The following is a 13,768-nucleotide window of genomic DNA, read 5'->3' as shown; positions in this document are numbered from 1 at the left end:
GGGTTTTGAAAAAGGGTCGTATTTTATCGAGAGTTGGCGGATGTTACGTCACCAGTGACGTAACCAAGTATGTGTGGAATGTAGTGTATTGAAGGCCGGAACGTAATGTACATGCGGCTAATTCAGACCACTTTGCCGGAGCTAACTGAAAAGCGACTCTATACATTTTGATAAAACTTTCCACACTTATAAAACTCGGTGTGATCTACATGTATGTCCAGGCATATCCCGTATATCTGGGAATAATCTAGTTATGGAGATATTTTGGGTACAAACACGCCAAAATCGACACTTTGACTGCTGGTTTAAGTTATTGTTCTCTATCGTGTCCGTGATGCAACAGTTTCCACTTAGGTCACACGGGTACTGCACTGGGGAACCCGCGCCTGGGGAATTCCCGCCTTTTTACACCAGAATCCTACGTCATTCTATTTTCAGTAACAGTGTGTATTTGTGATTTTCTAAATCTCAACACACTACTATTTATCCTCGTATCATATATAAAGTACCCGTTTCATGTGTTACATGTATTTACTCGGGGTAAACAGCTATAAACCAGAGAAACGCATTCTCCAAAGGGACTTGGATCAGGTGAAACACAAGCTGATTGGCCGGTCGTGTTGCGCAAGTCGTTAACACACTTTTGGGTGTAGATTTGACCTCTACCCCTGACCCGGATGTATACAATCGGTATTTGTTGACATATGTTGACAGATATCTCCTGATAATGTCCAACATTCTGTGTTGAACTTTTATATTTTGTTTCTCAGATGTTGGTCTTGACCAGGTGAAATAGAAAGTTGTAAATGCAATTTTGGGAATTTATTATGAATTTTAATATTACAATGAAACATATAGCGAAGCTAATTGTGAACTCGGTCCCAATATATGATGTTATAACCAGAAGTGATGTTTAGGACTTTGTGTACACTTGTGGAATTGTTTTTTTTAGTATTAATACTCAAGAGGTATTTTAAACTTAGTAATAGAAATACTTTATTAATTTTAAAATATAATGAATGGCAGTATAAGCAACGAAATTCATTAATTATTTAATATTCTACCATGTTTGCTATGCAACGACAGTTTTGATTGGTTAAAAACCATGATTATTTTCCAGTAATACACGCACGTGTCAATAATAGACGTTTATGAGTCACGGCTGTTACAATGTTATGTATCTAATATTCACACAAAAAGTAATACGGTTACTGTAGCCGAGTGGACTAATGGTTAGACTTCTTCTATTTTTTATCAAGACGCGAAGTTCGAATCCTACGAAGGCCTATTTTTTTTATCCTTTTTTTTTAATTTTCAAAATCAATGCCATATCATAGATGTTTTTGATTGTAGTACTGTAGTGCCTGTAAAGAAATACAAATGTATATATTTTATCAACAAAATAATGCAATACTCAAGAAATAAATTACAAGGTTTTTCTGGGGTTTCTTTGCCGTTTTTCAATATAGATCTCAGAACTAAACAGTACATGGTAGAATAGAAATAATCAACTTTGACCTGCGGCCTTCGTTATTAATTTAATTGCAAAATATCCTCGTCCTCGTTGTATATCCTGCAACAATACACGAATCATCGTTAATTATTTCTTAACTATCGTGGTAATGAGATCTCAGGATTCCGATGGATAAATTGACGATAGAATATTATAAAGAATGAAGTGTGGTAACGGAACGTATTCATTTTTGAAGATTTTAGTTATTGTCCAATTGCAATGAAATTTAAATTTGGTATGTAGGTACATCATGGGATACTGGCTACTCTTGTATAACCTCACTTAACAATAATTATATTTTACCGAAAAGGTCGCCATTTTCTAGCCTCTGATTGGTCCAAATCCTTTAGATATTGTTTGATTTCAATGAAATAGGGGTATTATGGGACATCAAATTAAACTTAATGGGTTTCATTTTCTTGGCAACAACACAGTTTTACTTATTTTTTAACGTCCTATAAAATGCCAGGATCATTTAAGGACGTGCTTGGTTTTCGTGGTGGAGGAAAGCTGGAGTACCCGGAGAAAAACCACCGACCTAGAGTCAGAACAAGGTATCTGCCCCTTGTTTGTTTCGAACTCACAACCCAGAGGTGAAGGGCTAGTGATAAAGTGTCGGGACACCTTAACCACTCGGCTATGGCGGCCCACAACACAAGGTCTTATCTTATTGGTCGAAATGTAGATAGAGAGCGATTTTGATGAAAACTGCTGGAACAGAGTTATCGCCCCTCACTACACTTCATTCTTTCTGTGACATCCTTCAGGTGTCACCCCACTAGTAAACCAGCGAAGAGTCACTCGATACGATATTCGATTATTTCTGTGACAGGATTATATGTGATTAACCGGTTTCTTGATGAAAGCTAGGTCTGTTAACAACCTCGATAATAAAAAGGTGACTGGTAGTTTTCCCAGCTACTCCACACAAATATAGACAATTCAAACAAATATTTTCTTTTATGAACATCGAGGGGTGTCATTTTTACCGAATGTGTGTTAATGTAACAACCAAACCTTCTGGAAACGTTCTACACACTATAGGATAAGTCCAATTACACCCTGGAGTAAACAAAATTTCAGGCACTGTGCTGACAGAACCATTTCGTCGGTTTTGGTGTTTGACATTTTGTAAAAAAAAATGCATTCCTTTAATTCAACGTCCTATCAGTGATTGTGTGTATTTGCATGCTTTGTTTTGGCAAATACCAATCCTACAAGGTATGCCAGTCTACTGTGAAGTAGTTTTCGGTCAAATGAAATATGTCTTATCATTTTAACTTCGAGTCCCATAGGTAGGTTTATTGCTCGTATGATACATGTATCTACTGAATGCATATGTTTTTAATAGTTAAGTCCAACTTTTAACAGACACCAGCGATGACGACTGACAGATGTGAACACAAAAATAGACAGTTGTAAGAGTTATCCCCCTTGAACGCAGATTTGTAATTCTATTCATATCTTTTTTCTTATACTGTAGCTATCTTACATAGCAAACTCTATCCAACATGACGAGATATAAGATAAGTATCCCTCTTCCTTCATAAAACTCCAAAAATCTCAGTATAAAAATATGTCAATTATACAAATATACACTGTTACAAACAATAACATACGATTACATGTAGATTATGAAAGCTTTAAACATATATTGTTATAAGACATACTTACTTCTGTACAGTATCCTTATTGTGTTTATTGTACTCATTTGTCCAAGATCAACCCGCCACCATGCGATCTTCCGACTTCCTCCCAATGTATGTGTACAACAACCAGACTCTAGCCATGTCTTCAAACATCCGTCCACAGCAGCACTCGCCAGCCAATTCCCGTCGTTATGGTTACTACTCTGTGTAGCTGTCTTAGACCAAGCGAGGTTTCCTGAAAAATACCATTACTGTTAAATCTAAATATTAGCCTCTACCCAGAAAACCTGAATATGTTCAAACGTTCATACATTGAAGTAGCTGTAAGTCAAAACAATGGGAATAAATCTAGTAAAAACCATGAGTTACCATATCGAAAAACTATCTGAAAACCCGCATAACCATTGTAACCATCACCATACCATCAACAAACAAAAGTGAAAGTTGTTTATTTAAAAAAAAAACATTTAAAAGATAGGGTAAATTCTTAATCAGATGAAATGAAAATACCGGTGTAAATATGAATATACATGTATGTCTACTAATAAGCTAATAATTGAATTCATAGTGACAGATCAAACATGATCATCACAGTCAAAAAACAGAAATGCAAGGGAGAAGGGTAAAAACTTCTGAACGTCAATACTGTCACAGACGAATGTACAGGCCTCGTAATTATTGTGTATCGATTAACATACGGTATCGTGAATATATATTGAGCTAGCAGCAATTTCCTCATGTAATCATATTTTTTTTAATCTGAAAGTAAGAAATGTTTCATATACTTATAAGTAAGTATCCCACAGACAGTTGTACGTGATAATATGATACATTGACTATTTCGCTGTCTGAACTTCCTTGACGAACCAATAACAGCCCCTACGTAAACTTCAATCTGTATATTAATCCTCGCCCATTCATCTTGTGCCATAGTAAATGTGATTGTTTCGTGCGTGACAAAGTTAAAAAAAAAAACATGTTTTTTTCAAAATGCTTTTCATTACGTTTTGTTTGGTTTGTTTTATCAAACGTCCTATTAATAGCCAGGGTCATTTAAGGACGCGCCAGGTTTTAGAGGTGGAGGAAAGCCGGAGTAGCCCGGAGAAAAACCACCGACCTACGGTCAGTACCTGGCAACTGCCCCGCGTAGGTTTCGAACTCGCAACACAGAGGTGGAGGGCTAGTGATAAAGTGTCGGGACACCTTAACCACTCGGCCACCGCGGCCCCTATATACGACATGATACTGACACAACCTCTGAATGTCATTAACTGTACAGCCACTTGCCTGATATTTCCTAACTTCACTTCATCTAGCTCAGTTGGTACTGACACGTATCTGAATTTTTTCTGAACAAAGGTTCTAACCAGGAAGTAAAATGATGTATATGTAATACACAAAAAGCTGTCACCTGTATATATGTTACACTGTTTTCTATTTCCGATTTAGATCTTATGTACCGTACCTACCTTCAGGTCTTGCACTGTTTAATACAAGAAATAGGACCAGACAAACATCTCTGCTTAACACTACACTTCTTTTCGCCATTTCTGAATATTATGAAGGCTCGGTAGCAACAAGGAAGTACACCCCAGTCTTCCTCGGGTCTGTATGTGTTTACTTAATAGTTATACAAGTATGAGGTGCATTTAAACTGAACTTAATTCAGTGGTTATATATAGCTGCGTACCCCTTCTCTAACAAATGTTCATACTGTATGTGTTAAAGCAAGCGTGTCCGCTTGTGGCGGATATATAATTATACACAACGATGTACATTTATATAGGGAAGAGACCTAACATCAATCAGAACCTAAGGATAAGTTTCCCGTCGGAAAACATCAACATTTAAAGATATATAATCGAAGATAATATACTCACGAAAATCGCCTGTTTTAATTGATATACTCATGATTATTTATTGTGAAAAAGTATTGAAGTTTCTTCGACCCTGAATATTACGCGAGGAGTGTGTCTGTGCAAAGGGAAATCGTTATGCAAAAAAATAATCGTCAATTCCTTTTTAAACACGATTGAGAGTCAATTAAAAATGGAAGAAACAGTATTTAAGTGTATTGAGAGTCGCTTCTCCGAACAAAAACGGTACATATATTTCCATATGAATAAGTACATTCCTTATTTGGTTTTGTTTAACGACTTCTTCAATAAGATAATTTAAAGACTTGTTAAACATGATATTACACATACTTACATAAACCACGGACTATGCTGAAATATTTACCAGGGGCAACGTGTGTAAAGTTTTACTATACCTACACAACAATCTAATTAAAATCTAGATGGCCATTCTCACTACGTTACGATTTGAGAATGACCATCTAGATTTTAATTAGATTGCCTACACAAGAAAATCCCTGTTAATTACAAGCTTGTTAACATTGCCAATTCCGATAAGAATGTTTATCATTTTTTCATGTAAGTAAGAAGACGTTGTAGCAGAATACATGTTTTCGGTAAAAAACAATCAAATAATTTGTCAATACTGTTCCTACTTTCCCCAGTACACGAACTGTTCTTACAGTCCTGATGACAATCAAACACAATAAGGCTTGTTTCTTTGTATTGTTCTCAAAACCAACATATCAATAGTTTAAACAATATATAATGGCACGGACTGTGATATATTGTTTATGTGTAGGTAGGAACTAATCAGGAATCTTCATTCTCTAAATGCTATTATCCATTGATTTGACACCTGTGTAATATTTTATTCCGCCTTGCATATTCGGCTAAGTAATGATCAATGTATAACTAAGAAACAAACTTAACCTACAAAGCACGAGTGTTAACTTATAAACAACTAGTTAAAAGGATTACACTCTCAATATAATTAAATCGATGGGTAACTACGGTAAAGAAACAATGTCTAATCAACGATAGTTACGGGTTGTTTACATGTTACGAGAGAGCGAACTGTCGGGCTTCCCTGTCACAGCTCTAACGATTGAGCTAAATGGAAATCCCCCTTAGCGTAAAACTAGAAGGCAATTTACCACTACTGTATGTATACTATTTATAATGAAACACTGTCTTAAGCATAAATAAAATATTGTTATTTCCAAAAATAAAATGCACACATGCATATCAAGGTTAAACACAGTTGTCACATAACAGCCACTTACAAATGCAAAACCCTGATTTGGAGTAACAGTAACTAACTTTAACAGTTCACCGGACATACTTGATTTAAGTTTCAAGACCTCCCTACTGGATACCTTGTGTAAAAAACGTATGCACTGTATAGTTTGGTAACTAGATACATAAGTATACATGTTTGTATGTGTTGATTACATAGTTTCCGTACAACTCTACTGTACACTATGAGGCTGGAAACACCGGTTATATACATCCTTACCCCAGACACACACTTTTATGTTATTCAGCATTAACTTATCTCTTGTTAAATATTCATTTTCAGTGTTATTTGCTGTTCGATTCTTATGATTGATGGCTTAGTGGTTAAATATACCATGTGACATTTATGGCATTTCTCATTCCTGATAGAATGGATCAAACAAATTTAAAAGTATAAACAATATAATCAAGGGACATAAAATAAACTCACCGTACACTTCACCACGCTCAAATATTGCATAAGCACTGTACCAGTTGTTTCATACGGACACTGATGTGTCATAGCCGTCTTTACAGCACTTCTAGTACTACAAGTGTCCTAAAAACAGAGGACACTGTATGTTGGCCAATTGCTGTTATTTGATACATAAAGCTTGTATCCGACAAATCTGATAATTATCGGGGGGGGGGGGAATAAATACCATTTTTATAGACTTTAGCAGTGGACCCTCGATAATCCGAACACCTTCGTTCCCAGTCCAAACCGTCCGGATTACGAGTTTTCCGGACTGCCGAGTTTCGTCTACCAGGTCAAAAAAATGGTCATGTAAGAGTTATCTCCCTTTACTATATACAATTTGGGACGTTTAAATGACATACATGTACTTACTTTCATAAACACGTCTAATTGTCAGTCTTTTTTTAAAATAAATATACTTATGTTTCTTATATGATTCTTGTTTTGTTTTATTTTATTGAAACTAAAAAAAGTGTTTTTAAAAGAACATGTAAAGTGAAAGTTGTATTATTTTTCCAGGTCAACGTCAAAGAGAATACAAACCGATGTTTCTGAGCAGCACCGTGCAATATAATCTTTACTTTGTTGTGTATTGTATAATGTGACCCTTATGAAGCGTTTTAACTATACGTGTACTTGTATATGAGCCTGAATCGGGTTAGTCAGTCAGAACAAGCACTCGGATAGCGGGCATATGTGACCTACAAACAACACACGTGTCACGTCCCGGAGGTTCACAAACGAGTAGAAATTACAAACGTTAAATACATGTACCTGAAATAAAAGACCCGGTATGTACAACTTACCAATAGTCCATATTTTTACGTTTTTTTTTACCGTAAGTTAAAACTCTGAGATGAAAGACCCGTTATGTACAATGTACGTTTTTTACGTAAATTAGAAGACCCGGTTTTTACAACTTACTAACAGTCCGTGTTTTTGCGTTTTTTTTACCTTAGTTTAAAACCTGAAATAAAAAGACACGTTCTTACCACCAGTCTATGATTTTATGATTCTTACGGAAGTTAAAAACCTCAAATAAATGAATCGGTAAAGAAAAGCAATGTACCGTTATAAAAACAGAGCTACGTTATAACACAGGTAAACACCCGGGGCATGACCTGGCAGCGGTCGTTATGACTACGCACAGTGTCAAGCGATAGTCTGTACAGCTGTCGACACGGGTGACTTGCCCCGACATTTTCTCTCCGCGAGGTGAAAAAATTGTCCGGATTATTGCGGGAAATTTACTAATGAAAAGTACGTTCCGTTTCCAAAATAGAGTTCCGGAATCGGAATCCGAATTTCCGGACTGGTGAGTACAAATAACGTTACGGAAATCCGTTCCCGTGCATTTCCGTCCGGACTGTGAGTTTTCCGGACTATCGGCGTCCGGATTGTCGCGGGTCCACTCGACCAAGGAACAAAAACCACATCCTTCCTTACGGGGACAAACGCTCAACTAGAGGTCAAAATGAGGCAGTGTGTAGGAAGACATCAAGAAAAAAAAAGTTGTTCAGAACGAGGAAAATATCAGATCCAGAAATAAGTCGCCTCTTACGATCATGCCATTTGTGAGAACGGATTTCTTACGCCCTACCGTAGTTTCGTGGTAGGAATATACATCAGAAACTCGTTCCTCCTATTTATCACAGACTAGAATATCAAATTAAAGATATTTAAGAACTTTTGACTAGACGAATATTCCCTGTTACGTTAAGGGTAGCTTATGGTGCTCTCAACTTGATATAAAATTAAAAAGATATCGTTGTTCTAAATTTTCTTTTTTTAATCAAACAAAATCCAATGGTGCTGATTTATCCAAGATCGACACGCCACCAAAGCGTCTCCCTCCCTTGTACAGCAACTAGATTTCATTAATCTCTTTTCACATCCGTCCACAGCTGCACTCGCCAGCCATTTCAAGTTAGCATGGTTTCTACTCTGTGTATTCGCCTTCGATAAAGCCACATTTCCTATTATATACCATCATTGATAAAACGAATTACATAGTGATATATATCTGCATTCGTGTTGGGCAAGGTCGTGTTACAGTAAAGATAAGTATCGTACCATTTCGCTTTACCAATGCGTCGTTTAAGAAAATTGATGATTTGGTTTGGTTTATTTTGTTTAACCTCCTATTAGCAGCTAAAGTAATTTAAGGACGGCCTCCCGTGCGTGCAACATGCATGCGTGTGGTGAGTGCGTATGTGTGTTTTGGGAGGTTGCAGTATGTTTGTGTTAAGTCTGCTTGCGATAGGCCGGAACTTTTGCCGATTTATAGTGCTATCTTACTGAAGCATACTGCCGAAGACACCGAGCAGCACACCCCACGTATTTATGAAAAGACGATTGGATTGTCAAGGTGTTTTGATATATGATTTCATACAAAACCTAAAACAGATGACAGGTGTTAGAATAATGATAGGACACATCGCACACTTTCTTAATGACGGCCTCCCGTGCGTGCGACATGCATGCCTGTGGTGAGTGCGTATGTGTGTTTTGGGAGGCTGCGGAAAGTTCGTTTTAAGTCTCCTTGTGATAGGCCGGAAATTTTGCCGATTTATAGTGCTACCTTACTGAAGCATACTACCGAAGACACCCAGCAGCACACCCCACGTATTGATGAAAAGACGTTAAGATAATTTATCAATATCTATAATTATATTTTAACTTGTCAAATGTTCAAAATTTTTCTCTACATTTGTACCTAGATTTCGTTTAAGGAAAACAAAATAATCTTAAAACCAGAAAACGCATAGCTGTTGATGAAATATTGTGATGTAACTCCGAAGATTGGATTGTCAAGGTGTTTTGATACGGGACTTAATATGGCATATATTCCATGGAGGTAAACTATCAAAATATGTACATTAGTCATATCACGATAATCATTAATTCATTAAAATACACATAAAGTATAATATGAGTTGGATATGATTACATACAAAACGTAACACAGATGACGGGTGTTAGTATAATGATAGGACACATTTTCTTTCTAACCTTTTCTTACGAACCAAATATAATCTTTACCTCAAATTCCATCCATTCTTTCAAAAAGTGGATATACTTAAGCAGACATGAGGAAAATCACTTCTCAACAAGATATGCCATATGTAGCTGGGCGCCTACCATTGTATGTTATTTGTTGGCTCTATGTAAGACTGATATTTTCTTTTACTTTCTCATTCGTACCCAATTTCCCAAAAATGTAAATATTTCATTGCGAGAGGAAGGTGCATGTATCTAAAAATCTAAGAAATATTTTATATAAGAAGAATGTTTTGAGAAATAGCGACAAATTCAAACTGTAAGAAATGACTGACTTGGCCTTGGTTTGTTTTCTAGTAAGTCCCCAAATTGAGCATGCTGGTACCAAGGAATACATAAGCATATGAAATCCGTGAATGATCCGTTAAGAACTTTCTGACAATAATGATACTGATGTACCACCATACCGCATGTCAGTCATTTTTTTCATTCAATATCAACTATTAACCGGGCATAGCCCAGGGAAACACATGTTAATCTGATAATTCCCTTTGTGTACTTATATAGTTATTGACATAGAAAACTTCAACTGCGAAAATCAAAGGTGATCACTTGTTTTCTCGATCCGGCTGTAAAATAAATTGGCACAACAGGGGAAAAAGGGAAACCTGAACATCGTGTCTAAGAAATATTCCTCCAGTCCTTCTCAAGAAATAGCAAAAACAAACTTCAACTCTCAAAATCAAAGATAACCGCCTGATGGTCATTTATTTTACTGTGCACGTGGGTTAATGTTGCATTTATAATTAAACAGAACAAAACTCGATGTGTTTAAATTTAATCATTATTTAATAATTTCCTCGTCAGTTCTGTTTGTTTTTTCGACGGAAATAAATGTTAGGTGTCCAACGTCCTTATCGGGATGTTTGTGTCGGTCCTCGTGTTGTCATCACGTGACCGGCACTGCGTCGGCAAATATGGCCAGAGCACCCGACTAACGTATTTTGCCGTACAAACAAACGTGATACACTTCTTCATCGTACTTAAAAACCGAGGAAAAGTGCTGTACATTATTCACGTACATTTACATAACGGCTTTATAAACTGGAATTAACTGACGATTAACTGACTACTTTTTCACTAATTTTGACAATGTTTGTCATTTTCGTAAGAATGTACAGCCCTTTTCGTTGTTCACGTACGAATACCTTCAAGCTCTTATCTGTTTCATAAGTATTAATGTTGGGAAAATGCATAGAGCAAAGGTTAATATGTTGATGTTCATTATTGGAACTCTTCAGTGTTTTAAGTTTCAGCATATAGAAACAACCAAACGTTGATCGACGAATGCAATGGATCTTTATTAATTCAATTACTTATTTACAGATGATTTCCAGACATAAGGCATAGTTAGAAGTATTCGGTTGTGCATGCAAGTTTTTTTATTCAACACTGTGGTAAAACCAACGTCCTCGTCGTTACCATGACAGCCGATCCAAGCTGCGATCACGAATTCACTGACAAAGTGAAAGTTGAAGTCTTATTTGCAACATGTCGTTTTTTTCTTAATACGAAATTCACACCTCATAATGATTCAGCTTGTTTTACCATACCTGATCAATTGATATATAAGAAAAACTAACAAAAACACAGAATGAAGCATTCGTGTCAGGCAGTGCAGACACAACGGGGGATCTCCAAACAATGTGATGTTATCGGAATTTACAAGCTGCAACAATATACAACAATGTATATTTTACATGAAAACACTAATCAACAGAAAGGGACGCAACATTAACCCACATTCGATATCAAGTTCAAAATTGACACCACTATTAAGTTAGAGAAATATTCTTTCAGTTGTTCCCAGGAAATAGCAATAAGATTATCAAATAAAAATCTTATCTATAAACTTTCAATACCAAAATCAAAGATGGCCGGCTGTCAGTCATCAGTAATCATATCAGCATAACAAGGGACCCTGGAATATATACATGCAATGCTTTAGAAATAGCCTCTGTGTACTTCTCAAGAAATGACAATAATAATCTTCAATTATCAAAATCAAAGATGGTTTCCTATTGGCCATTTACGTCTTTTTAGGACAACTAGGGATCGAAGGAAGTATAAAACCAATTTTGAGAAATATCTATCCTGAACCTTTCAATAAAAAGCTTTAAAAAGGAAGATGACCACGAACGAATGACAATTTTCGTAGCCCAGGAGGATACAATTTAATTTCAAACGGCACGACAAGTCATCATCTCAAATAAACTAGTTAACTTCCAGGTTATGGTAATATATCTGCGTTTTCTGTTTCGTCTGTTTTTACTACAAAACGTTAAAATGGTGATGATTGTGCTGTTACACTTCCGGAAGCAACGTTGACATATCACTTTAAAGTTTTACGTAAAAATAAACATTTTCCTCTATAAATTTGATTCATCTTTAGTTATGACTTTCTGTGTCCGACCGTTTAGATTCTAAATAGTTTTAATTCTCGACGATTTCCCTAGAACAACAAGTTGAGTAGCAAAAATATCTATTAGATTTAAACTGATGGTATCAATATCAGTGAAATCAATATAAAATGTAACTTATAAACATTGACAGCTTCCAAAGGTCCAAATTGATTTGTAATATTGCACTGTTTCTATAAATGAAAGCTGACAAAAATTACTGAGAAATGTATCGTTCGGTTGATAATATTATGAACATCTGCCTTGTATTTATATTATTATATTTCCTAACTGGGAAATTTTATACTTTATTTAGAAAGCCAGCAGTGTAATGTTGTCTGTTATTTGAGTATCACATCCATCTTAAAGCTGACAGTCAAGTTAAAAAGCATCTAATTGAGATTAAAAAAAAATAATACATGTACAGATTTCCAAAAATCGTTTCCGAGACATTCCCCAGTTATGGTAGTGTCGTATCTAAGGACGGGCAGACATTTTTCTTTTTTGTTATGCGTGGATACAACCAAACCGCCGCTGCTATAAAAAGAACGTGCTTCGTCACACTCGCATTCACTCTAACCTCAGGTGTTCACGGTGGCACACCTGTATCACCTACACTACATCTGTACATCACGTGACCTACAACTGTATTCGCGAACGACACCAAACAGACGAAGCACTTACCTGTAACCTGAGCAGAAAGATGGTCAGTGTCTCTCAGTTTATCTTTCAAATCTTGTTCAAAATAAAATCTCCAAATAAATGCTGAAAATGCATAACGAATTAATCCGAAATACTCTATCCATTTTCTCACGTGTTTTTCGTGGGTGCAGCCATTTCGATAACAAGTAAACAGTCCGAGGAGTTCCAATATTTACTCGCGTCTACACTAGCACTCGGAACTCCTCGGATGTATTCATATTGTCTACACTACACTACACTACACTAGGGCTGTTGTAGTGCAGTAGTGCAGTTTTATCACGCTTTAATTGCGTTATGACACGTGCACAAATGATACGAAGACACGGAAAATATATCGATGGAAACTATGGATATAATACTGTAACAGTTGTAAAGACGCAGGTAGCAGTTCTGTTTATAATTTTATTAGGTGCATGTTTTTGTTGAGTCCCAAATTTATTGTATTGTCAAAATTTTCTTTTCTTTCTTTTATTGTAAAATAAAATATATATTTATATATATAATTACCTCTTCAAATTCCATATCCAAGTTCTACAATTGCGTACAATGAAAACAAAAACCCGTTGGCGTGTGTATTGAGAACGTATACTATATAATAATGGAGAGATGTGTCGCTTTGCGCATGTATCGATAGACTGATACTTGTCTCAATGAACGCACGCGCCTTTATAGCGGTTCGTATCCATGCATAACGAAAAAGAAAAATGTCTGCCCGTCCTTAGATACGACACTACCATAACTGGGGGATGTCTCGAAAACGATTTTCGGAAATCTATACATGTGTTGTTTTTTTTAAATCTCAATTGGATGCTTTTTAACTTGCACTGTCAGCT

The 13,768-nt window shown here is 36.1% G+C and overlaps 1 protein-coding gene across 10 annotated transcripts in view; it reads right to left on the bottom strand.

The window, feature by feature from the left end:
- LOC117326326 (cell death abnormality protein 1-like) overlaps nucleotides 1–4,783 on the bottom strand; it is a 30,940-nt gene extending 26,157 nt beyond the window's left edge. For all 10 annotated transcript variants that reach the window (XM_033883026.1, XM_033883025.1, XM_033883034.1 and 7 more), the window contains exons 1-2: nucleotides 4,632–4,783; nucleotides 3,188–3,397 (exon numbers count right to left, since the gene is read on the bottom strand). In XM_033883026.1, coding sequence (XP_033738917.1) covers nucleotides 3,188–3,397; nucleotides 4,632–4,710 — 289 coding nt within the window. In that variant the 5' untranslated portion in view covers nucleotides 4,711–4,783. The remainder of the gene's footprint in view (nucleotides 1–3,187; nucleotides 3,398–4,631) is intronic.
- Nucleotides 4,784–13,768: the final 8,985 nt, after the last annotated feature.

This window comes from Pecten maximus, chromosome 4 (genome assembly GCF_902652985.1).
Source record: "Pecten maximus chromosome 4, xPecMax1.1, whole genome shotgun sequence".
Lineage (NCBI taxonomy): Eukaryota > Metazoa > Mollusca > Bivalvia > Pectinida > Pectinidae > Pecten > Pecten maximus.
Note: the sequence above shows the minus strand (reverse complement) of the source record. Positions and strands in the feature narration are given on the sequence as shown.